The sequence below is a fragment of the Humulus lupulus genome, chromosome X (assembly GCF_963169125.1).
Source record: "Humulus lupulus chromosome X, drHumLupu1.1, whole genome shotgun sequence".
In the NCBI taxonomy this organism is placed as follows: domain Eukaryota; kingdom Viridiplantae; phylum Streptophyta; class Magnoliopsida; order Rosales; family Cannabaceae; genus Humulus; species Humulus lupulus.
This window is the reverse complement of record NC_084802.1, coordinates 8,760,876-8,787,400: the sequence shown is the minus strand read 5'-3', so window position 1 is coordinate 8,787,400 and position 26,525 is coordinate 8,760,876. Positions and strand designations below refer to the sequence as shown.

The window sequence follows — 26,525 nt, the reverse complement described above, 5'->3', positions numbered from 1 at the left end:
TTTCAGAGAAGCAGGTATGATAATTGTGTATATTTCAAGTTCCTTTCTAACAATGATTTTGTTATATTACTGTTATATGTTGATGATATTCTAATAACAAGTAATAGTAAGTATGAGATAGAAAAGGTAAAAGAAAATCTAAGAAGGGAATTTGAGATGAAGGATCTTGGAGCTGCAAAGAAGATCTTGGAATTGAGATTAGCCGAGATAGGGAAAGGAAACTACTGTATTTGTCTCAGGAAATATATCTCAAGAAGATCCTTAGTAAGTTTGGTATGTTTAATTCCAAACCTGTAATAACTCCAATATCTCAGCAGTATAAACTGAGTGTGTATCATGCACCAAAGACCAATGAAGATAAGGAATATATGGATAGTATACCATATGCAAATATTGTGGGATCTCTAATGTATGCTATGGTTTGTACTCGTCCAGACATAGCTTATGCAGTGAGTATTGTCAATAGATTTATGTCAAATCCTGGAAACTCTCATTGGCAAGCTCTAAAGTGGATTCTTAGGTATATCAAAGGATCACTTGGAAGAGTTTTAGTTTATGGTGGAGCTACAGAGAAGAGCAGAACAATTGTTATTGAAGGGTTTGTCGACTCAGACTATGCTGCCTGTCTTGATACAAGGAAGTCACTCACTGGCTATGTTTTTACTGCTTTTGGCACTGCTATCAGCTGGAAAGAAAACTTGCAAAAGGTTGTAGCCTTATCTACCACTGAGGCATAATACATGGCACTCACCGAAGTTGTTAAGGAAGCTCTATGGTTAGGAGGCATTGCTAGAGAATTGAAGCTGCAAAACCAAGTCATCACAATTTATTGTGATAACCAAAGTGTCATTCACCTGTCCAACAACCAAGTCTATCATGAAAGGACAAAGCAGGTACACATTAAACTACACTTTGTCAGGGAAGTTATAGCTCGTGGATCAATTATAGTTCAAAAGATTTCTATTGATCATAACCCTTCAGATATGATCACCAAACTTCTTCCAAGTAGTAAGTTCTTTCACTACTTGGATCTGATTCAGCTGAAAGGAGATTAAGCCCTTTAGGGGGCTTGAAGTGCAGTCACTAAATCTGGAAGTGTTACTGATCCAAGGTGGATATTTGTTACTTATTTGGCTCACTCAACATTCTGTTATAACAGCCTACTATCATTTGTAAATATTTTTTGACAGTTGATAGTCGGTTGCTATTACTATATATATAGTTTTTATTGTATAGTTTTATATGATTTCCAGAAACAGAGAAAAAACTTGTAATTTGAGACATTCTATACTAGAAGAGAGAGTAGAGATATCTGTACTCAAATAAAGTTGAAGATCAAGTTCTAATAAAAGTGACTGCCCCTGGATGTAGGTTAGAGTTGTCTTGCCTCTAATTCCAACCACGTAAAAGATTGTGTTTTGCATTGTGTTTTTCCACCTCTGTTTTACTGATTGGTTTGTGAGTTATTGTGACTTTTAACTTGGTTGTTTAGTTGTGATTCTTGGAGGTTCGTTTTCTGTGGTGAAATTCTTAATTGAGCTCTACAATCTTAGCATTATCGAACTCCGAAAATGCATCTCAAACTTCACAACTCAAAAAATTTCATAAATTGAAGCAATGCCCACTGCAAATTTCACTAATTTCTACATTTCAAGAAAAAAAATTGCCCGAATAAATTCCAAACATCAGAAGTTTCATAAATACCCAAACTCAAGATTCATGCAAATATCTTAACTAGTAATTACAAAAAGAGGATTTTTGCCAAAAAAAAACAAAACAACACTGAGAGAGATAACAACTTACCAGTAACAGAACACCTCTTTTCTCCAACTCCGACACTGCAAAATGCGAAACTCACGTAGTCGAACCCTTTAAACAGTAGGTAACCACGCTCCACCCACAACCCACTCCAACGATATAGCAATGGCAGAAAGAACCAGGACGTTACTCAGTAATACTCGGTTGAAGAGGAAGAAGTTTTTTTTTTTTTTTTCTTGTTTGCTTAAGGGTAAATAGCAATTGGTACCCGGTTAAAGGGGGTCCCTAAGGGTATATGTGTATTTTTGTATCATTCAATCATCTACTCCAAATCTAACCATTCACTCTAAAAACTAACATATCCTATGGCTGATAATTAATGTTGGACTAAGTCCTTAAAATGGGAATTGAGGGACTAAAGAAGTCCCCTATATATATATATAAATTTTTGGTTTTTTTTAGTTACTTTTATTTTATATATTTATATATATGTATATATATATATTTTGTTACCCAAAAAAAAGAGAAAAAAAAAAAGTAAAAGAAGTGAAGAAATATATATATATATATAAATAGAGAAATTTTTTTTTTTGATATTTTTTTTTCTTTTTATTTTTGCTATAATAATAATCTAGTTAATTAAAAATTAGTAAATAAAAAAAAACTATACTACACAATATTTATTCCAACAAAAACACAAATAAAGTTACTAATATTTTTGTAAAAATTTCACTAAACCTTTGAAAATTACCTCCCTAGCAACGGTGCCAAAATTTGTTTAACGCCCAAAATGTGACTACCACTAAGCGGTAGTTGTAGTAAGATCGGGCGGTCGATCCACAAGGAGGTAACCTAAAATCAAAATATTAGTAGAAAATAACACAAAAAGTTAGTAACAAGAAATAAATAAAATTCTAAATGGGAAGAGGTTTGAGATTTTGGTATTGTATTTTTGATAAAGTGATAAAATGAGATAAGTGAAATAAAGGTAAGATGTAATCAAGAGTTTGAGAAAATGAAAGGTTTCAAGAATCATCCATATGCTTGTTTAGTTACTTGGTTACTTGATTTACAAAAAATACACAAGTAAATAATTCACATCCCAACATTTACTTGGAAAATCTAACATTAAAGTCTATAGTTTTTCTAACAAAAGTTCATTTGAGTTATAAAGTTCTTTACTTTAAAAGCACCATGTTAATCTTATGAAAAATCTAAAAATGACAAAATACCCAAGGGCAATAATGCAATAAAAGATTAGACATAAAATTATGTATCAATATTACTTTTACTAATTAGAAGCGCATAGAAAGAGCATGACTAATCCTATATACTATTAGCATAAGTAAATAAAGATAACAAAATAAAGGTAGAGATGAAAGAACATAAATAACTCAAATATATTGCATTAAAAACATAGTAAATCAAAGTAGCAAAATAACATCACTTGCATATGGAAATCATCCCTAACCTTCCTAGGAAGATTAGACCATTATGCTCATGATTCTCACAAAATTCTAAGAAGAAAATATGAGAAGAAAGTGAGTGGAAATTTTGCTATAGTTTCTCTACTCTAAAAATTACATACCAAATGTGAAGAAAGTGTCCCTATTTATAGATGGGGAAAATGACTAAAAAGAAATTAAACAACAAAATGAGGTTTACAAAATAAATCTGAAATATTAATAATAAAATATGATTTTGAAAAATCAAATCTTATTATTAATATTACCCTAGCTATTTTTGTGTATAGTCAAAATGCTCTTTTTCTAAAATACCACAAAAGCATGATCTATAAAGCTCAAAACAGCAATTTACAAAGCCCAATACCCACAAAACATGGCTGGTGACACAAGAGGGTTTTGACCCATATTTAGCCAATAGGGGCATGCCACGTGGGCAGCTGGCTGGAGGGAAAAAAAAGGGCTGAGACAAGTTGGGGAGTTGATGCACTTGGGCTGGCGTGGTGCTAAGTGGTTCACGTTGGGCTTCAGGTGGGCTTCAGCTGATGAGGAAATTGAAGCTGGCTTGGGCCTTTGATTGAAGGGGAGACCTGATGATGGCTGAGTGTTATATTGAAGGAGTAGGGAGCTTGGACGCATGGCATGAAGGGAAAGGAGAAGGACACGTGGCATACGCTGGGTGGCTGGCTGGGTTCTCCTGGGACGCGTGGCAGATTCTGGAGATGACACCTGGCGAGTGGACAAGGAAAGAAAAATGGCAGTGGCCATATTTGGGCTTGAGCCAAATGGGCTGAACCTCATTTCTTCAAAAATACCACTTTCTTCATTTTCTTTTTCAGTTTTAACTATTTCTCTATTCTCCATTTTTATTATTGTCCAAATGTAATTTATTTCCTGAAAATTAAACATAAATTAAATTAAAATTAATATTTTTAATTATAAAATATATTACAATAAATTCATGAAAATATTAATTAAAACTTAATTTATTTTACACTTTAAAACTAATTAATTTGCATTTTTTAGCACTAATCACCTACCGGTAGGGCTTAAAATGAAACCCCTATAAAAAAAATTGTTCTATATATCATTATTACAAAGTATTCATATATTAAAAAATAAAAATAAGTAAAGGTTTATTTCCCCTACTTATACCAATAAAGATCAACTACTTATCACTCAAGTTTTTTTTTTTTTAAAAAAATAAAAAAATATAACTTAGTTGTCTTGGGTTAGAGATCCCCGTTATATTCATTCAATTAAGAAATCATAAGAATGGGATCTATATGATAGTTTTGGAAAAAGTTAGGGTCTAAAATTAAAAAAAATTGCAATCAACATCAAGACACCCTCCAATAAAATCAACTACGTACTATTATTTATAGAAATCAAAAGATGTCAGGAAATTCTCTACCTTATAGCATATTTGATCTAAACCAAGAATTTGTTTCCAATTATAGAAGTTCAATTATGTTTTTGAAGGTAGATTATGCTTGTGCATGTCTGTGTGTGTATGTGTTTGGGTTCAAATTTTCATTTCATTTGGGTGTGTGTGCTATGAAATTGTCCGCTTCAAAATTTACTAGTTCATTTTACAAATTAAGCTCCCACATTGGTGTATCATGAACTTGACCCAATTCTTGTCAGTATATAATGTCTTTTGGGAACTGATATCAGCCATAGGTCTAAACTCTTTGAATCCTTAACAATATTAGTTCTCTATTTTTAATAAAAAACATGTAAACATAATATCGTTTTTTGAGAAATAATTAATACTAACATAATATTGATCATCAAATCACGCTAACACTCATATTCTACACAAGGAAACAAGGAAAATAGTAGTGGTGGTGGTAGGACTTCATCAGTGACGGAGGTGTTAATGGCAGTGGTGGCGCCATGGCATTTTCATAGCAATCTTGTACAATAATTATGAAGTCATTTTTTTTTCATATTCTTTAAGGTTGGCGTACAAAAAAAAAAAAGTATAAATACGCTACTAATATGAGATTAGCACCATGGATATTTTACAAATTATATCATTTATTAGAGTCAAATTGTTACAAAAAAAAAATACAGAAAATATTAAAATATATAGATTTATTGGGAGCGACTACAATGCATCCTATTTTTTTACAATACCGGTGCATCATTTTTCTATAGTTATAATCTCAATTTTTTTTATATGATAATGTACATTATAGCTATCTAGAACATCCTACAAATTTACAAGAAATTATAAATAAATTATGATACCGAAACAGGATCTAAACTATATGTTGAACATGTGCCTGTTTTTTTGTGTACGCGTGTAAAATTTAACAACTTGAACTCTGTTTTTGACTTCGTAAATTATTCAAAATTTCTTAAAAATTTACCGGATATTCTAAATACATACAATATACACTGTCATATAAAAAAATTTGAAATTATATCTATTCAAGTACCAAAATAAAAAAAAAATGCACAGGTATTGCTAAAAAAAGAGTTGCATTGTAGTCATTCCCTAGATTTATAAAATATAATTATAAAATTATATTACTTTTTTAAAATAATAATAAAAACTATCAATCTTTTTAGTTTGATTGAGAAAATAAAATTCTATTTTTTTTATTCAAGATGCAAATATAGAAAATCGCACGACTCACTCCCCCAAATTGAACACTTATTTTGAGAAATTCAACATGTGGGAAATAATAATATTTTGTATTATGGAAAAGATAACGAAGAAGCTGTACAAAAACACTTGCACATACTTTGATGAACCCAATGAGGTTTATGAAATGGAACCAAGAAAAGCTAGTAACCAATATGAAAAAAACACTATACAAAAACTCTTCTGATAGTCCTTGCGGCGGCCCGCGAAATTAACCGCCCTGATAGATCCACCGGAAGATTTAGCAACCGCTGTTGTGATTCAGGTGGAAGCTGCCAATGTATTATTACACATGTTAAACCACTAACTAACAAATGCAAACTAGTCTCCACATTCTGAAAAGAGCTAACTAAGAGGCATATGAAAAGAGGGCTCAAAACTATAATAAAGAAGAGATGAAATCACGGTGAATCTGTTTCAAGGTTCGGTGGCAAACTCATTTGCCTAACCTAAGCAAAATAAACCTACCTTTGATCTAAATATAGTATAGCAAGCGGGCATTCGAACACTCAATCTAAAACTTCAACTGGCTAAGAAATGAAAAATGTAGACACTAATATTCTTTTCTAAAAAGAAACTAAGACTAATATTTAAAGATGGCAAATATGCATAATTAAAGTTCTCAAGGAACAAGATTAGGTAACACTTTCAGCAGGTAAGCAGGGGATGCGAGTGGAACAATGCATAATTACGACTTGTAAAGAAAATGTTTGGCAACCTCGTTTGTTCTAGTGCCATTTATATATTGGGATTGGGATATTATTGATATATAAATAATTTTACCTCGGGAATAATGGAAAGGATAGGTAGAACCTCATCAATGGAAGCAAGTTGATTCAACACTGATGAGACATCCTCCAAGTTTATTTCTTCATTCTTTTGTTGGCCAACTCCAACTCCAACTCCCTATGACAAAAGATAAGACACACAAGTAAAATTAGTAGGTATGATTCAGAAATTGGAAATTGGCAATTGCCATGAATCAGAGAATAGACACCTAAAACAGAATCAGGTAATTCACTACCCAACCCGACAAATTGGAAAATATTAATAAAACACATTTACAGCTGTATTAACTCGTAAACTAAAGAGAATATAAGATAAAATTAGTGATTAAAAAACTCGTGAACAAAATTAAATAATCAGTTATTCTCAAGACTTCAAATATGACAGAAAACACTAGGAATATCTGGACTTCATATACACGTAAAGACCTTTACATCAATCAAAACATATTGTTTCAAACAAAGCTTATAAATATATAAATATTCTAGTATTGACGTATAACAACAACTAGAGGCGTACATATTTATCAAATAGTTTTACCCATGTGAAACATATCTTAGTTATTCATCCCACTAGGATAATCTAGTCACAGAACTAAAAGTTAAGATAATCTAGTAAACTATAGTGTTATGTTTAGAACTTGGTTTTAGTAAGGAAAACAATAATGAGGGAAAAGTAGAATAAAATAGAAGAAAATGTTCATCTAAATTCTATTTTTGTTATATATAAGATATATATATTATGAGATAATCTAGATCCTCCAAATCTCTGAAAAAATTCTTCCATTTCTATTAAAATCCAAACATGAGAAAATGGAATCCTTCAAATATTTTTTTTCCTTCCATCTCTTTCCTCTTACCCTCCTCGAGTTGCCTGTTTCTTGAACCTTCGACATCAGTAGCAAAAGGCGATACAAGGTTCTCAAGTTAGTTTTATCTTCCTCTGTCATTCTGGATGATGATAAAGTTATACCAAGAGGGAGCCTTGCAGTTGCTGCAGAAGATAAAGCTAGCCCAAGTGCGTCTAATCCCTATACTCAAATCATGGAAGAAAACGTATTAAGAACAGAACAAATCTGAAAACTATGAGTAGAACCATAGATAAGTGATTTTCAGTTAAATGGTGATACATGATTAATGTAACAATGTAACATATGCAACTGATTATGAAAGAAGCCAAATATGTACAAATACACCTTGGCTGAAGGATTAGATACGTCAAATACTAGCACAAAAACCTAAAGAGAAACACCCCAACATGGGTATACAATTTTACTAGTTGAGAGAAATAGTTAATAAAAAGGGGTTATTAAATGTTGGTACCTTTGCCAATTCTTGAAGTAGCATATCCCTCACAAAAGAACCCTAAAAAAATAACTGTTAGAATATTTGGTCTGCATTAAACATCAATACACATCAGCAAAGTTACGTTTTTCTTCCAGTTTTGTCTACCATTTCGCCAGATGAGTCTGCGTTTATTTCTGGTATTTTTTAAGTTAGATGACAGTTGTAAAACCCCCTATTAATAAGTCTTATTATCTCAGTTGTTAGGGGTGATAAGTGAACAGATTTCATTTGTAAAATAAGAGCTTTTTCAGAGAGAGAGAGCTTGAGAGAGAAACACTTGGGTCTTGGGTGAGAGATTTCTTTGTACATGGTCAAGTGTACTTGGGGTTTTGTTTGGGTTCAAGGCATTGTAATCCATCAAGTGTAGAAGTTCTCTAGTAGTGACAAGTTGTAATCTTCATTGCTGTTTCATAGTGCAGAGAAGAACATCCCAAGAGGAGTTCAAAGAGGATGTAGGCTCAAGTTATTTGGGCTGAACCTCTATAATTCTTGGTGTTCATTTTGTTGTTTTTCTTGCTGATTTTTCTATTGATTTTTGTGTATGTTATGTCTATTGGTTTGTTGCTTTTGTGTTTGTAGATGAAGCTGGTATGAGGAAGGTGAATTCCCTAACAATAACATTATCAAAACAATCACACATTTTTTTTATCTGGTGTATTCACAGAAAATACAATACAATATACAACATTAACCTTTTCAGTTAGCATAAAGGAAAGGACTTGCTTGATAACCACCCTGGAATCAGCACCTTTTTGATTCTGAACCAAGTCCTTTCCTGTTCTGGCACGAAGGGACTGTGATTGGAGAAAACAGTGATTTTAAAAAGTTAATCCATGAACTAAAAGTAGCAGGAAAATATGAAACAAAATTAAGAGATTGGAAGAGCAACAACTGAAGTACATGAAGTGATCAATAATTCAATTATTCTCAAATACATAATATACAAGGGAAAGAAAAACTTTATAACGGTTCTACAACCTATAAATGTGGACATTGCCAAAAATTAATTGACTGATGTTAATTAAGTCTAGATTGACAATGGAAGAGAGAATAAAATTCACCTCAGATAGAAGAGACTCCAATCGATCAATTCTAAAAACACCTTCCTGCCAAAAACGTCAAAGAATCAGCATCTCAATACGGTAAAATATATGTATATGCATATTAGCAGATGAATAGATATAAAAATTATAGATGTACACAAAATAAAGAAATCAAATAACGACAAGCAAAGAGCAATTTACCTTATAAAGAAGTGATTGCAAAGATGACTTCAACTTGGGTGAGCTATCAGTTAGTACCTTTCTAGCAATCCAGGGGTATGTACTGCCTAAAACTTTATAATCTGGATTGGAACTGATGGCAATTCCTTCCAATACAGCAAGGCTAAAATCCAAAAGAAAAACAAAAGAGCTTTTATTTAAAACTACTAATACACTAGAAGCAGAGGGAACAAACAAGCAATTTCATAAGCTGGGAGACTACATAAAACTATTGCAAATGGTCTCACTGATAAGGTAACAGCAAACGAGGTCCATTAGACATTTCAAAGACATTTCGGTACCTTCGAATGACAAGAGAAAAATATGAAGGAATTCTGAATTTGAACTTATACCTGAAACATTAAAGAAATATATCAATTACACGTAAAGCTAGAGAATAACCAAACTTTATTATGCAAGTTTATTCTAGAAATGTGATTGCTAAAATGTGTAGACAGAGATTTATGGAACACTGCTCCACTCACAACTTGTTGCGCTCATTGGTTAAAAAGGAACAATATAATTTTTCAAGATATAGAGATGGATTGCATACAAATTTGGAAGGGAAAAAAAGAAGATAACTATATGGGTTCAGTACTGAAGATTTTAAAATTTATCCTTTTTCTGATCTACCAAGAGATTGGCCCTTGTCTTTTTTTGGTTGTAATCAAGATGATATCCTATCTCCTTCTGTTATGGAAGATGATACCTGATCATCTTCTGTAAATCCCTCCTTTTTATAATACAGCTCTCAGACAGATCTCTTACTTGTTTCATGATGTGGAATCATTCATTGGTGTTGATGACTTAGTCTAGTGTTCCCTCTATTAAGATTTGCAGATTATCATCTTACAAGGTAGATGATAATTTTTGTTGGGATAAAACAATCACAATACAGCCTTCTCAATTTTTATAGTAGAAACAAAAATCGCACCATTCTCACACAGCTTAACTCCATACATAATCATAATCACACCTTACTTTTATGCATGTCCATGTGCACGTGAGCATACTATGCATTGAGCACAAAATAGAGTAAAAGAAAAAGGAATCGTGTTATTTATTGTGTTTGTGCATATAGGATGCATATTCAGCTTATGATAAAAAGAAAACACCTTACATAGTGACTCCTAAGTTTCCTGAGAGGTCACTGAAACTAACATTGCTCACACCTTTCGCAACAGCATTTTGGAAAACACCTGTATACAATTGGTGAAGACGCCAGATACCAATTAACAGAAACTCTTTATAGATGAAAGCAAAAAACTCGTGAAGTACCAAAAGTTTCTGTATAAGAATTTGTAGGTTATTCAGAGAGAAACCTGTTAAAGCCTTTGTTACAGCCACTTTGTCTGCAGTTGGTGGTATAAGGCTGAAAATTATGTATGGAAGCAAACCATGTTAAAATCAAGATCAATGAGAATAATCTTTGGTTACTATAGGGAAGATGAGTAGACTTGATACCCTAGTGTGATGAAGTCCCTAGCCAATGATTCAAAGTCACGGTTTACAAGGTGTAAACAAGCTTCAATGAAGCCATCACGGAGTTCTTGTTTAAATTCACCCATCATACCAAAATCTGGTGAAGAAATATAATAAAAATTAACTATGTATGAACATAACTTCTAATAATTGAAAAACATGTCTGATAAATCAGTCAACATAGTTCTACCCAACCAATATAAATTAAGAGAAACAATGCAGACTTTGCAATAATGAGAGAGGTATAAACAATAAATTTAAGTTTCAAGTCACAAGAACTGTAAGCCTGTTTAGTAGTTCTCCTGCCATGATAATGGTTCACTATCTCTTATTCTTCTTACAACTTTCTTTCTTTTCACCCACTTTTGTAACACATATTGGGATATTGATAGGGACCAACCTGTAAATTCAGCAAACAAACTAACACAGACAACAGAATGAATAAACTCAGCTTTGCATTAATGGAATTTCCTGGAGTTCGAGAGCCAAGGTCTCTCCTCAGTCCAAACAGACTACAATATCAGCATAAGAAAATACATTTAGTTACTACCCCTTTATTTACTACTCAAGCTTACCCCAAACCCGTGCACCCTCACACAGAGGAAAAACACTCCTCTAACTAACATTCTAGCCACTTACTGAGCTGGCAGCCCCTTTTCCCTTCCTTGTATACACGTATGTGATTGGAGGCCCAAAGTCTCACCTTGTCCTCAAGGTGGAATGCAGGATAGTTCTGTTGAAGCACATTAAAATCTTCCAAGTGGCATCAAACTCAGGTAGACCGACCCATTGAATCAAGGCTTGTGGTTGCTGTTTTTGTGTACCTGGCCGCACGTCCAGGACCTTGGCTGGTTCAAGTGTCCATTCCAGATCTGGCGAGAGGTCTTTGGGAAGAGTGGTGGCTGTTTGTTGGGGTCCCAAGGCAGCACGAAGCATGGACACATGAAAGACGGAGTGAATGCAAGACCCCGGAGGCAATTGGAGCTTGTAAGCCGCTGCACCAACCCGAGCTATTACAGGAAACGGCCCGAAGAAGCGAGGACAGAGTTTCTCATTCTTTCTCTTGGCGATGGAACGCTGTCTATACGGGCGAAGTTTAATATAAACCAAATCACCTACCGCGAACTGAACATCCCTTCGTTTCTTATCAGCCTGAGCTTTCATTTTCTGTTGGGCACGGTGTAAGTTAGCTTTCAGGAGTGCTAAAATCTCATCACGCGACTGTAAAAACTGGTCTACCGCCGAGACCTTTGTGTTGGCTGGTTCAAAGCGCAAGAGCGGAGGGGGATCACGGCCATAAACAGCTTTGAAGGGAGTCATTCCAGCTGCTGAATGGAAGGCAGAATTGTACCAGTATTCGGCCCAAGACAGCCATTTCGCCCGCTGTGATGGTTTCTCACTAACAAAGCACCTCAAATAAGTCTCAAGGCAGCGATTAACAACTTCCGTCTGGCCATCCGACTGTGGGTGATATGCCGAACTTTGTTGTAAACTGGTGCCTTGTAAACGAAATAACTCCTTCCTTTCAAGAAAACTTTATCTCTGTCAGAGACGATGGATCGTGGGATTCCATGGAGGCGCACTACTTCTCGTACAAAAACAGCGGCGACTGTGGTTGCGAAAAAAGGATGACGTAAAGCAATGAAATGCCCATATTTAGTGAGCCTATCCACCACAACAAAAATTGAATCGAACCCATTCGAATGCGGCAGCCCCACAATGAAGTTCATTGAAATATCCTCCCAAACTCTATCCGGAATCGGTAAAGGTTGCAGAAGTCCCGTTGGCGACTGTGCTAAGTATTTGTGCTGCTGGCAAACTGTGCATTTTGCCACAAACTCCTGAACAGATTTCCGCATACCCAGCCAATGAAAGTCAGCCGCTAGCCGCTGTAAAGTCTTGAACGCCCCAGAATGGCCCCCAACTTTGCTGCTGTGATACTCTTGTAAAATCAGCGGAATGAACGATGATGACGAAGGCAGCACCAATTTCCCTTTAAATTTCAGGCAGCCATGATTATAAGTGTATCCAGAATTTGCGAGGCCCATCTGCACTTCCTGAATAATTTTTGACAGCAAGGGGTCGGTTGAAACATGGGCTTGCAAATCAGGAATGGAGAGGACTGAAGGTACCGAAATGGCCACTAACTCAGCCGAGTGATCTACCCTTGATAGTGCATCCGCCGCTTTGTTTTCGAGCCCGGGACGATATTGAATCTCAAAGTCATAACCCAGTAGCTTTGTCAACCATTTTTGATGTTCCGAAGCTACCAATCGCTGCTCCAACAAATACTTAAGACTGCGTTGATCTGTGTGAACTATAAACTTCCTGCCCAACAAATAAGGTCGCCATTTCTGAATGGCCAGCACTATCGCCATGAGCTCACGTTCGTACACTGATTTGGTCTTCGCTGTGGGGGTCAAAACCTGACTGAAATATGCTATGGGGCGCTGATTTTGCGATAAAACAGCCCCTAATCCTTCACCTGAAGCGTCAGTTTCAACAATAAAAGGGGCAAGGAAATTCGGCAAAGCAAGAACAGGTACCGAACACATGGTTGTCTTGAGATGTTCAAATGCTTCCTGTGCTTCAATGTTCCAGCCAAAAGACTCCTTACGCAGCTGGTCAGTCAAGGGCTTAGCTATCGAACCGTATCCCTTCACAAATTTACGGTAGTAGCCCGTAAGACCAAGGAAACCCCGCAGCTCTTTGAGTGTTTTTGGGACTGGCCAACTCGTCATAGCCACTATTTTAGCAGGATCTGCCTCCACGCCTTCTGCAGTAATCACATGACCCAAGTAATCAATTCTAGCCTTGCCGAAATGACATTTTTTTGCATTGGCGTACAACTGGTGCTGCTGTAGTCGCTGTAAAACCTGCTCCAAATGATCCTTGTGCGCTGCCAAAGATGGGCTATACACCAAAATATCGTCAAAAAATATTAAAACGAACTTGCGTAGAAAGTCGCGGAATACCTCATTCATAAGGGCTTGGAAGGTGGCGGGTGCATTGGTTAGGCCAAAAGGCATCACCAAAAATTCATAATGCCCCTCGTGAGTGCGGAATGCCGTCTTGCGCACATCATTTTCAGCAACCCGAATTTGATGGTAACCGGACTTGAGATCTAACTTGGAAAAGATAGCCGCACCATGAAGTTCATCCAATAACTCATCGATTACTGGTATGGGAAATTTATCCGCCACTGTCTCACGATTCAAGGCTCGGTAGTCAACACAAAACCGCCAGCTGCCATCTTTCTTTTTAACGAGCAAGACCGGACTTGAAAATGGACTCATACTTGGGCGCACTATTCCTAACTGCAACATTTCAGCAACCAACCGTTCGATTTCGTCCTTTTGGACCTGGGCGTATCTATATGGGCGTACCGAAACAGGACCAGCTCCGTCACGCAAAATAATAGAATGCTCCTTAGCTCGCTTTGGCGGCAGTCCCACTGGCATGTCAAAAACCGAAGCAAATCTGGCCAGTAACTATGAAATAATGGGTGGAACTTGCTGCAATGGTGCCTCCATTTCCGTCGACAAAAGCCCAAAATGTACCCAATACCCATGCCCCTCTTGCTGCACCACCCGAATCATAGTCTTGAGTGAAATCTGTGACTTACACAGTTGTGGATCTCCTTGTAACGAAACCCGAGTCCTTGCCACCTGAAATCGCATAGTCATTTCCCGCCAATTTACCTCCATGTTGCCAAGGGTTTCTAGTCATTGAATGCCGAGAATCACATCAGCCCCCCCTAAATCCAACGGTAAAAAATCTGTGACTACTCGCAGTGTACCCAAATCGAGATTAACTTGAGAACAAATACCCTCCGTTCGTACTTTACTTCCTGTACCCAACAGAACGCCATAACAGTTTGTAGCGGAAATCGATATCTTCGCCGCCTTCACCACATCCGTGGAGATGAAATTATGCGTAGCACCGCTGTCAATCAACACAGTAACCTGCTGAAGGCCTATCTTGCCGGCTAACTTCATCGTATGGGCTGATGTAATGCCCACTAGCGAGTTCAACGATAAAGTGGCCAAGGTTTCTTCTGGGGATTCTTCCGACGAGGAGTCCGGTGTGAGAGGTGGTGAGTCGAACCCCAGTGGTGCTCTTCATCATCCAAAATTAACATTATTTGCAAGCTTTTCTGTTCACATTCATGCCCCTTGTGGTACTTCTTATCACATTTAAAACAAATTCCGCGAGCCCTCTTGTCCTGATATTCGGCCTCTGTGAGACGCCTGGTGAACGGCGAAGTCGCCGTGGTTATGGGTCTGCTCATAGCTGCGTTCGCCGGAGCCACGCCAGGAGAAGTCGAAGAAGACGGAGCGACAAATCCCTTGGCTGAGAAAGGGGGAAACGGGCGCCTGGGTATGGCCAACGGGCTTGGAGCAACTTTTGGGCCAAGGAATGGAGTAGGGTAGCCCGATTGAAACATGGAATGGGTTTCTTCAACCCGTTGGGCCGTGTCCATGATTTGGGCCAAGCCCACTGGTTGCAAAATATGCAGTGCCCCTTTGATATCTTCTTTCAAGCCCTTCACGAAGCTGCCTTCCAGAATGTGTTCCGGTACACCGGAATCACGGGATGCCAGAGCCTCCCACTTCACACGATATTCTCTAACAGTGGTATCCTGAGTAATGGATAACCACTCTTCGGCCGAGGACCCCACTGGCATCGTTCTGAAACGCAGGAGCAACAACGTCTTCAACCCCATCCAGGAAGTGATGGGTCTCCTCTGATTTTCCCATTGGAACCATGATAGAGCATCTCCCTCTAGACTGATAATTGCAGCTTCTAGCATGTGTGCCTCCGTCAATCTATTCAGGAGGAAATACCGTTCAACTCGAAAAATCCATCCCTCCGGATTACTCCCTGAAAACAATGGAAGATCCATTCTAGGGGGGCGATAATCGCGACCTGGGCAATGGTCGGTGGCCGCCCAAGGTTCCTCCGTCCGCGAATGGGGTGGTTGCGACGGCCGCAGCTCAGGCGGAAGTTGACCCGACGAAGACGACCCCTCCGCATCCACCGCTTTCCTCTGGCGATCATTATCGGCGGCTGTGGGTTCAGTGAGGTGGTGGCCCGACGTCGAAAACAACTTGGTCATATGGTCAACTAGGAAGTCGATCTTCTTCTGCATAGTCGACACATTCGACTTCAACGAATCCAATTCTTGAGGCAGATGCTGGAAATCTGATCGCACCCCCATCAACTCCGAACGAAAACCCAGCGGTAAATTCTCCAATTTCTCGTCAATGGCTTCCAACGGAAGGTCTTTCTTAGGCGCCATGGAACGTAGAGTCTCTGATACCACTATGATAGGGACCAACCTGTAAATTCAGCAAACAAACTAACACAGACAACAGAATGAATAAACTCAGCTTTGCATTAATGGAATTTCCTGGAGTTCGAGAGCCAAGGTCTCTCCTCAGTCCAAACAGACTACAATATCAGCATAAGAAAATACATTTAGTTACTACCCCTTTATTTACTACTCAAGCTTACCCCAAACCCGTGCACCCTCACACAAAGGAAAAACACTCCTCTAACTAACATTCTAGCCACTTACTGAGCTGGCAGCCCCTTTTCCCTTCCTTGTCTACACGTATGTGATTGGAGGCCTATCAGATATCTTTTCTCAACTGTTAAATATCATGATTTTTTAGGAGCATCAGAAGCAATTATTCAAGCTATTTTTTCCTTTGTTTTTCTTAAATGATTCCAAAACTTTCATTCAAATATCCTTGGAAGGATAAGAAGTACCGATTTGACAAGGCCAGGGAAAAAATTCGAAAAATTTAAATGGGGATGTGATATAGTGAAACCTCAACAAAACAATACCTATATAGGCAAGTTTTCCATCATTTGTTCGAAGAAGGTTTCCAGGGTGTGGATCTGCATGGTAGAAGCCATACTCTAAAAGTTGATTGAACGAGCAGTAAACTCCCACCTATTTAGCATGAGAAAGAAGACACCTCATTAAGCCCAAAGCCTAAATTAAAATAAAATAAAACAGATTCACTTTCAAGAAACCATTGTGCCATTAGTTTTAGTGAATGACCTCAATCAAGGACAGATCCTTCACACCTGACAGCTTTTGCCCCTACAGCACCAATGTTAAAAAAAAGAAAGATAGACCATAAGCACTTCATGCATCTTATATCTAAAAGGTTCAAAAAAATTTACTAATTTTATTAAGAGTATGGTACCTAAGTTACACATCAGTAAATGTACCTAGCTTACATCCAAAATCGAGGCAAACAAAAAAACATAATTTTATTTATTTAATTTTTAACTAAATTTTTTCCTTTGAGTAGTACCTAAGTACACTCTTCACACTTTGTCTAGGAAGCAGAGCATACATATAGCATGATGTCGAATAAATTAAATAACCTCTTTACTGGCCAAAAAAACAAATGTCAGAGGGATAGGTCTCTGTAAGACCTACTGATGCAGAATTACTGTCTTCTTTCAAATTAAATGCAATGGTCCAAATTAAAAGATTATACTCCAAACCAAAGTCAAATCTCATATTACTATAGTTTTTGCAAGTTTTAATGTCTAATCTTCATCCTGAATCTAACCTAAACAACTTCTGAGTCTAAACTAGCTTTTGAAGTTTCTGGTTTCACAAGTGCATGGAAAATGTATGGCATACAAGTTGGCAACTTCCAGCTGGATTTTGTTACAACATATATTAATAAAATAGGAAAGAGAAAAAATGTTGAATATAAAATACCTCCACCCACTCCATAATTAGAACCCGGCGTGTTGTTAGTCCCACATACATTTCTGGTACCACAACATCAGGTATATTACCATACAGCTGTCTGTTAAGGCACAAGATGGATCACAACTAAGCCCTCAGTAAAAGTGATCAACTAGGTAATACATTCAGGAAAGATGAGAGGATGAAGTAATAAACTGAGATGCACACAAATTGATAGGGCATCTATCAAAATAAGAAGAAGAAAAAAGCATCAGAAGATAACCACAATATTATCAAAGAAGAGCACTGTTGATAAAAAATGCTATATCAAACTCTACAGAAAACTACCAATAATATTTTCCTTTTTTACTTTTAAAAGGATAAGTTGTATTATTAATACATAGAGAAGATGATAAGATAACATTTAAATTTCCCAAGCTGCCAAAAGTTAATTAGCACAGAAAATATTAAACTTCACAAGGTAAGAGAATCTATAATGCTGACCATCAACAATCCAGAGTACTATAGTTAACTGGGACTTCTGTTATTATTTTTATTCATTATTTTTTATTTTTAGGAATGACAAGGCTTTGAGTTTGGTGTTGTTAGGATATTGGTTCTGTTATGTGCCAAAAGTTATATTTTATGTTCAAAAGCTATACTTTATGTGTCCTTAGCTTTTGGTACATAACAGAACCAAATTATTAGCAGCACCGAAGTCAAGTACTAATGACAATCAATAATGAAAGGCATGTCACTAATAACTTTCTAAATGCTTTTTTTTACCTAAACTTGACACCATTCTGCGCTTCTTGCCTATAGTCCATCTCCTGCATTCAATGTGATTTACCTGTATTCAATATAAAGCTCTAAGAATATACCTCATACAATCTAAAGGGATCAGCACTAAGGACATAATGAAACAAAATGAATAATAATAGGAAAGTGGCAAAGAGAGAGATGCTTCAGAAATTATCAATGTCTTCAAGGAAACGATATCTTGACACAAAAGGTTTTTATTTATTATTATATTGTTATGTGGGAAAAATTTTGAAAGCTAATTTACTAATGTGCCAGTAATTTTTCAATTAACTAAACTACTATTTGTACTACAAGAAAAATTCTATAGGGTAACTAAGTAATGGTGGCTTTGTAGTATTTGATGAAAAGGAATTTACGTGTTCTGTTTTCAAATTTTGTGATAGGGTTGGTTTACTTTAGTAACTATTTTTACAATTCTGTTAGGGAATTATTGTCCCTTTTGTTGAACCTGCTCTTTATATTATCTTATAACCAGTCTCATTTGTTAAAAAAAATACTGTTGTGCTTGTTTGCATATTTAAAGCCGTCAAAGTTTCATTCTAAAATTGAAGGACAATTAACACTATTTATAATCTTGAGTCAATTAATAAGAAGCACTGGCGAAAAAGAGAAAACTGCATTTGGTTTTCTCATAACTCTTCACTTTTCTTTCATGTTTTCTTGTTTCAGTATCTTTAGTGAAAGGAATGAATAGAAACACTAGGAACAAAGAAGAGATATATATACCCGAAAAAGACTTGATGCCCACTCATCAACAACTGCCTGCATACAAATATTAATTTTGAATTTCAGAACCATCTACTTGATATTAAAAAGATGAAGTAAAAGGAGAACATTGATTAAACATACTAATATTGTCCCGCATTTGATCGAAAGTAAAGAGACAAATAATATTAATAAGAAATGATATAGTGAAACCACAATAGACGTTATTAGATGATCTTAATTATTTCCAATCAAATAGAAGTTTGTAAAAACTTGTTTCCCCAACTGACATGGTCGCATGATTCTATAGTACCTGAAGATCTGTATTCAATTTTCCTGCTCTTTTTATCAGTCTTGCAAGGTAACGCAATATTAATATATCTAAGGAAATAGCAGCTTGTACTCCAGGCCGTTGTACTTTGACTGCAACAAGCTGTCCCTTTTGGAGAAGCCTAGCTTGATAAACCTAATATGGAAGAGAGATATCCACGAATTTGACACATTAAGCTTAGGTTAATAAGCACAATTATTAATGTTAATGATGCTGCATTTGCAAAATCAAGAATTGAAAAATGGTTGTGTATCAACATAAACCTGCCCCAGGGATGCTGCAGCTACAGGCTCTGGTGAAATCTCTGAAAAGATATCATCTATCTGTAAACCAAGCTCTTGCTCTATTATGGTGATAGCATCTTGAGTAGAGAAGGGAGATATTTGATCTTGCAACAGCGAAAGCTCTTCCAAATATGACGGTGGAATCAAATCCTACAGGCAGTGTATTTGAGACATCACAAATCTGTGTTCAGTTATGACTGTTGACACCACAACTAACTCCCTTCTCAAGCATAAGGCCAAGCTAATTATAGTACAGTATTATGATCACTTATTTTATTTGTTTTCATGGCCCAAAAGCAGAGCTTAGGGCAGTTTAGTCGAAAGTTACATAAAATGTACAATTATAAGGTGTACTATCTATATAAAGTGATTTCACAAATCTCAAACGAGTACAACAACATATTTGGAACTTCACAACAAAACTTAGCCCGAGAAATGTGACTAAGCTTACTAGCATTTCTTGAGCTAAGTTATGTTATAGCAGTTTTAATTGTAAATTCCAGTTGGTTGAAAAGTGTAAATTGACTAGTTGATTTTAAATCCACAACAATGTATTACAATAAATTGAGTAGTTAAAAACGGCAGAAGCAATTTAGACAACTTACAGCTCGAGAAGAGACTGCCTGAGCAATTTTGATATATGCCTACACTCACCAAAATCAACAAAACTCAAGTCAGGACAACACTCCAAACCAAACTACTTAAATATATCTATACACACGCAGGCACGCACGCACAGCCAAACACAACATACATAAATATTCATATATATCACTGCTCAAAAACTAAAATTATGGAAGCTCAAATTAGTAAAACATACCGGGCCAAGTTCTACCAATATTTTCCGAAGTTCTGCAGCTCTAACCTGTAAGGGAGCAAGTAAAAACAAATCAACTTAAAAGAAAATTCTCACCATTACAGCATATACATAATATATATATAGAACAGACCTCGAACATTTGATCGGACCGCTCCATGAGGCTATCAACGTAGCGAAGCGCGAACCACTTGCCGAAAGTGGTACCAATCTGGAATAGTCGACGAGCGACAAGGAACGGCCTGCGTTTGAATATATCGGCGATTTTGGAGATATCGTACGCGGCCAAAGAATCGGCCTCGGACACGCTAAGCTCGAAGAGGTAACCAGACTTTTCCGTGAAGGCGTCGACATCTCCGGAAGCAGAGGCTGGCCGGAGAAAGGAGCGGAGGCGGCGGCGGGAGCGAGGGAGAACGATGGATTGAGAGGGCGGCGATCGGTGGCGGAGGGAGTGTGGTTTGGAGAAATTGGCGGGAAACGGAGGGAGAGAAAGCGAAGATTGGAGGAGGTGTGGCATTGGGTGATTTGGTAGCGATTCGAAGGAGTTGGGATTACGAACGAAGAGATTTCGAGTGTACTTCTTTTTTTTGTGTTAAGAAAAATAATATTGAAAAGAAAATTGGTAAGAGATTTTGTGAGCTTCTGAAACCACTCGTCTCTGTGTAGTCTGCGTTTTTGGCTTTGTAAGCTAACGTGTCTTCTACCACGTTCCGAATTTTAGATATAATTAATGGATAATATTTTTCTGAAGACAAAAACAAAATAGTAAGCTTAAAAAATGTAAAAAAAACGACATGAAAGGAATAAAACGACAACAATTCCAATGATAAACGACAAATTCTTATAAACGACATCTACCATGAATAACGACATAAATTGTATAAAACGACACAAAATATACTAAACGACAATATTACTAGATCAATAACATCGAACGATACAAAATTGAAAAACGATAATAATTCCTCGTATCTAAAACGACACTATATTAAAAACGACAATAACCAATTCAATAGCATCAAAACGACATAAAAGTCATCAAACGACAATAATTAGAGGAAACAAAAAAAGATAATTATTTTTTTTTGTATTTCATGTCGTTTTTATGGTGTTGGCGTCCTTGTCGTTTTCTCTGGTAATTGTCGTTTTTTACATTTTGTGTCGTTTTGATGTATTGAACTAGTTATTGTCATTTTTAGTATGAGGATTTTTTTTTGCAGCAATGTATATTTTATTAAAAGTAATCATAGTGTAATACATAAGAAAATTCTCAAACTATACAAATTTTTCATTCATCCGAAGAATATACATAGTTAAGCCATGAGTAGTTAAACCATGGATTAGAGACACTGTATAAAAATTGAACAACAAATTTATAATATCCTCTAATGAAAAACCTAGTAAAATACATGATCTCCTAAAGAAAGCAAGGATCAATCCAAAACCAAAAGTAAAACCGCATCTTATCCTAGAATAGTTGAGAAACAACCTAAAAAAAACAATTGATGTCAATATTAACATTTTAAGAATGAAATAAAGAGAAGACAATAATATAAACTAAATAGAGTTGAATAGAATCAAATATGAAAACTTTAAAACGAGAGAAAGAAATTTATATGTGAAATTCAACTACTTTATTGGCAATAGCTTTAATGAAAAAATGCTTATGTACATTGTAATGGCTATAAAAAGTAACTAAATGGAATCTACCTTTAAGGATTGGTACTTCTATTTAATTCATACGAAATCGGCATTGATAAAATAGTAACCAGTAACTAATATCAATAACCAAAAACTTTGTACAATAACACAAATGATGACAACTTATTAGCCTACTAAATACAATAATAACTGATTAACTTATCTGCTAAAAAACTTATTAACTTCCAAAAATAAAATTCACTAAAAAAGATAACTTATCATATCATGAACTGATATCTAACTATGAAATAATAAAAAAATGACTAATTTAATAGAAAAATATCATTTTGGCCTTATATTATTTTTTCTAATACGCGTTCAACAAATATGTTTTTGATAAATAACAACAAATTCATCACCGTAAAAATATGAAAAATGACATAATATTTGTAAACAAAATACAATAATTCAATTAAATTGCGACAATTATTATATACTTTTTAAAAACACAAATCTCTGTCCAAAGTTCTGAACTTATTATACACATAAACAGGCCTAACAATTATTATATACTTTTATTATTATTATTATTATAATACTTTAATTTTTTATTTATTTATTTTGTCATAAATCCGTACACTCTTCCATCCAAGTCGACAGACTCCATAGCCAGCTGGCCGGAGAGCACCAGGGAAAGAAAGAAAGAAAGAGAGAAAGCAAAACTACCTGACAATGGCGCCCAAGAATGGCTTCACCGCCACCACTGCTCCTACTTCTGTAACATCTATCTTCCTTCTCTTCACTTTCTTCTTCACTCTCTCTCTTATGCTCTTCTTCCTCTTCGGTTCATATCACCATGTCGATTACTCATCATCATATCTGATCTCCCATAGCGATCGCTCCTCAGATTCAATCAAAGTCTACGTATCAGACCTCCCCAGATCCCTCAACTACGGCCTCCTAGACAAGTACTGGTCCTTCGATGCCGATTCCAGGCTAGGCAGCGATGCCGATCGCGAGATTCGATCCTCACTTTCTCACAAAACCCTAAAAACTCCTCCTTATCCCGAGAATCCACTGATCAAGCAGTACAGCGCGGAGTACTGGATCTTGGGTGATCTGACGACACCTCTCGAGCAAAGGGCAATGTCGTTTGCCAAGAGGGTTTTCGATGTCGACGAAGCTGATGTCGTTTTCGTGCCCTTTTTCGCCACTCTGAGCGCTGAAATGCAGCTGGGAATGGCTAAAGGGGCGTTTAGGAAGAAAGCGGGGAATGAGGACTATGAAAGGCAAAGAGAAGTGGTGGAGTTGGTGAAGAGCACTGAGGCCTGGAACAGGTCCGGTGGCAGAGACCATGTCTTTGTTCTCACTGGTATGTTGGCATTTTATGATTGAAGAATCTTAGACTGTGATCGATGATGAAATATTGATTTACACTAATTTTTTCCTCGAATTTTCTATGCAAATTGCGAGTTAAATGCGCTTTTGTTTGTGCTTGTTGTGTTCTCTGATTTTATTGTTTGTTAGTGGATATTCTTTTGGCTTTGCTATTCGCTTTGCTGCTGAAAGTATAGCCACGATGGGTAGGCCAAGAGCTGAGTGGTCAGTCTTGATACATGAGTTGTGGGGTTTGCTTTTTTCTATGTCCTACGTAGTAAATTGGTACTTGGGTTCAAATTTATTTGTGTTGGGTGTGTTTCTTTTTCACTTTGTCTTGCTGTTTGTTTCTGGTTATTTGTCACTTGGGATAGGCCCAGGCCAAGTGATGAGGCTTATGGTTTTTACATGAGCATGTGGTTAATTTCACGTTGGAAATGCATAGCAATTTGTCCTTTCCCGGCTTTTAAGGATTGTAGGGTTCAGAGGGAGTACTAATACAAAAAAAAAAAAAAACAATTTTGTTGCATAGGCAAAGGAATCAAAGAAAAATTGATGTTCTTCTCTTAGTGTACTAGAAAGTAAAAGATTGCCTAACCTAACTATTTGTGCTTGTACTGTTCCATTATTTTGTAAAATTGTTGAGAAGGGTTCCTTAATTCTTTTCTTTTATGTACCAAAACTTATTTGTGTGCCTACCCTCCCATTTTTTATTATAAGGAAAGTTCACTTTGCTTCGTTGTAATACAACTTTTACATATTCATAGGAAAGGGACCACTTATCTTGGGATCATTAATGGGAGTTTTATAACTCTAATCTTGGACCATAAGTGTATGAGAGTCTTTATATTCCTTTGGATGCCACAAATTTATATTTATTAATTAAGTAAATAGTCTGTATGATAAACAAGATTTAATTGCATCATTATTTTTAGAAATTGGTACTTTCTTATTTTCAGTGCCATCCATTTACTATCTAGTTTGAAAAGACGGTCTTTCTCATAACTTGAATAACTTACAGCTTGTTCATCCAAACTACAATTGCTCCTATGCTAAACCTTGGGTTAAAAATCTTCTAGTTCTCATGTTTGAATATAGTCAACAATTACCATATGATCTGCCATCAAACTGAGGAAAAACAAAATAAAGAAATCTCATAGCTATAGCCTTGCTGCATATTGTAGCAGTTTATGATTTAGTCTCTGGATTGTCAGGTTATGTTAAAACTTGAAGCATTCTTTGGCAGACCCAGTAGCAATGTGGCATGTTAGAGCTGAGATAGCCCCTGCTATCTTACTGGTGGTAGACTTTGGTGGATGGTACAGACTTGACTCAAAATCATCTGATGGTGGCAACTCATCAGATTTGATTCAGCATACACAAGTCTCGTTACTCAAAGATGTGATCATTCCATACTCCCATCTACTCCCAAGATTGCATCTCTCAGAAAACAAGAATCGTGAAACCCTTCTTTATTTTAAAGGGGCAAAACATAGGCATCGGGTCAGTATCCATTTCTGAAGTTATATTTGAGTACTATAATTTGTTTAAACGTCTTATTTAATAGTGCCATCTTTTTTCCTTCTAAAAACTTTAGTTTTCTCTTGAATAGTAGTTTGCCAGATTTAGTAACTTATTAAAAGTCACATGGTTTTATAGCTTTCGCTATTTGTCAACTTCAAGAGTTAATTTGTACTTAGCCTTAGGCCCTCAACATGCCTTCTTATGTATTGAACTTTTTATAAATGATCCTAATAGTTGTCTTCTAATCGTGTTTCTCATCACCTAGGATTATATTTTGTGTAAACAGTTTTTTATAAACTGAAGAGCTTAGCTAGGATGTAAGTCATAGGGTATCATCAACGCCAAGCATTAGCTATTTTGAGGAACATCTTCAGTCACTATTTAGCTTGTATACAAGAGACTTGAAATTTCAATTTCTTTGCAATTGGCTGAATATGATATAGTAGTGCTTGACCTCTCCCCTTCACAACATTTAACAGTTTTGATGTCGAGTACAACATATCAAGTTTTTATCCTTGTTGGTTTCATGTGGCCTATCTTCATATTATCATTTTTATCTTTAATAATTATATTGAATCGTAATCAAACACATTGTTTTGTATTTATATATTAGAAGGCTTATCTTGTATTGCATGCTACGCATTTATCATATCTAAATGTCTATTGCAGTAGATTGTGTTGATATCCATTACAATATTGTGTTTTCCATTAACAGGGAGGCCTGGTTCGGGAAAAATTGTGGGACTTGTTGGTTGATAAGCCAGGTGTTATAATGGAAGAAGGGTTCCCTAATGCAACTGGGAGAGAGCAATCAATAAAAGGGATGAGATCATCTGAGTTTTGCTTGAACCCTGCTGGAGACACTCCCACTTCATGCCGGCTTTTTGACGCCATTCAAAGTCTTTGTATACCTGTTATTGTTAGCGACAACATCGAACTCCCCTTCGAAGGCACGGTAGATTATTTGGAATTCTCTGTTTTCGTGGCAGTTAGTGATGCGTTGAAACCAAATTGGCTAGTGAGTCATCTTAGGAGCTTTTCAAGAAAACAGAAAGATACATTTCGTCGGAAAATGGCAGAGGCACAGCCCATTTTTCAATACGATAATGGTCATTATGGTGGGATTGGGCCAATCCCTCAAGACGGCGCAGTCAATCACATATGGAGAAAGGTCCATCAGAAACTGCCCATGATCAAGGAAGCCATTGTTCGCGAGAAGAGAAAACCATCCGGCGTATCCATTCCACACCGCTGTCACTGTACTTGACTTCACTTTTTGTGTTCATACAAGATATGTTTCTACACACCCAATAGCTTAATTCATGATAATTTCATTTTATTTTGGTTATTGTAATTTATTCCTTCCTTATTATAAACATTTATACTTAAAATGTTGTGAACTACCATTGCTCCAAAGATAAATGATCAATTTACATACATTTGTTTTTTCCTTGTACTATATAAATACTAGTTCTTTGAAATATCTCTTTTGAGGACTTGCTAACAATCAATTTCAATAGACTTTTCTCTCAGTTCAACCATTTCATAAA

At 36.2% G+C, this 26,525-nt stretch overlaps 2 protein-coding genes across 5 annotated transcripts; one reads left to right on the top strand and one right to left on the bottom strand.

The window, feature by feature from the left end:
* Window positions 1-5,906: 5,906 nt before the first annotated feature.
* Window positions 5,907-22,937, bottom strand: LOC133804166 (uncharacterized aarF domain-containing protein kinase At1g71810, chloroplastic). Of its 4 annotated transcripts, none has more exons than XM_062242335.1 (22): window positions 22,801-22,937; window positions 20,567-21,178; window positions 20,437-20,481; window positions 20,222-20,260; window positions 19,596-19,766; window positions 19,315-19,467; window positions 19,023-19,058; window positions 18,261-18,324; window positions 17,505-17,557; window positions 16,827-16,868; window positions 16,607-16,715; window positions 10,736-10,850; window positions 10,594-10,643; window positions 10,392-10,470; window positions 9,520-9,624; window positions 9,254-9,395; window positions 9,071-9,115; window positions 8,702-8,803; window positions 7,986-8,027; window positions 7,523-7,693; window positions 6,661-6,783; window positions 5,907-6,149 (listed from the first exon to the last, which is right to left on the bottom strand). In XM_062242335.1, exons 2-22 carry the CDS (start codon window positions 20,948-20,950, stop codon window positions 6,045-6,047), a joined length of 2,175 nt encoding a protein of 724 aa, XP_062098319.1. In that variant the 5' UTR covers window positions 20,951-21,178; window positions 22,801-22,937; the 3' UTR covers window positions 5,907-6,044. The 4 variants fall into 4 exon arrangements, with proteins under 4 accessions (XP_062098319.1, XP_062098318.1, XP_062098320.1 ...); XM_062242334.1 differs by having other exon boundaries at window positions 17,505-17,595; window positions 18,261-18,304; XM_062242336.1 differs by having other exon boundaries at window positions 9,574-9,624; window positions 17,505-17,595; window positions 18,261-18,304.
* Window positions 22,684-26,423, top strand: LOC133804168 (probable arabinosyltransferase ARAD1). The gene is made up of 3 exons (XM_062242338.1): window positions 22,684-23,446; window positions 24,698-24,954; window positions 25,691-26,423. The coding sequence occupies exons 1-3, from the start codon at window positions 22,807-22,809 to the stop codon at window positions 26,240-26,242; spliced, it is 1,449 nt and encodes a 482-aa protein (XP_062098322.1). The 5' UTR covers window positions 22,684-22,806; the 3' UTR covers window positions 26,243-26,423.
* Window positions 26,424-26,525: the final 102 nt, after the last annotated feature.

Bases quoted from the DNA above. Each gene is read 5' to 3' on its own strand.
- LOC133804168 (XM_062242338.1), top strand. From the start codon at position 22,807: ATGGCGCCCAAGAATGGCTTCACCGCCACCACTGCTCCTACTTCTGTA. The intron at 23,447-24,697 runs GTATGTTGGCAT...ATTCTTTGGCAG, and splicing joins CCATGTCTTTGTTCTCACTG to ACCCAGTAGCAATGTGGCAT. The intron at 24,955-25,690 runs GTCAGTATCCAT...TTCCATTAACAG, and splicing joins GGGCAAAACATAGGCATCGG to GGAGGCCTGGTTCGGGAAAA.
- LOC133804166 (XM_062242334.1), bottom strand. From the start codon at position 20,950: ATGCCACACCTCCTCCAATCTTCGCTTTCTCTCCCTCCGTTTCCCGCC. The intron at 19,059-19,314 runs GTACTATAGAAT...ATTTGTATGCAG, and splicing joins AATTGAATACAGATCTTCAG to GCAGTTGTTGATGAGTGGGC. The intron at 16,869-17,504 runs GTATTTTATATT...TTGGTGCTGTAG, and splicing joins TAATTATGGAGTGGGTGGAG to GGGCAAAAGCTGTCAGGTGT.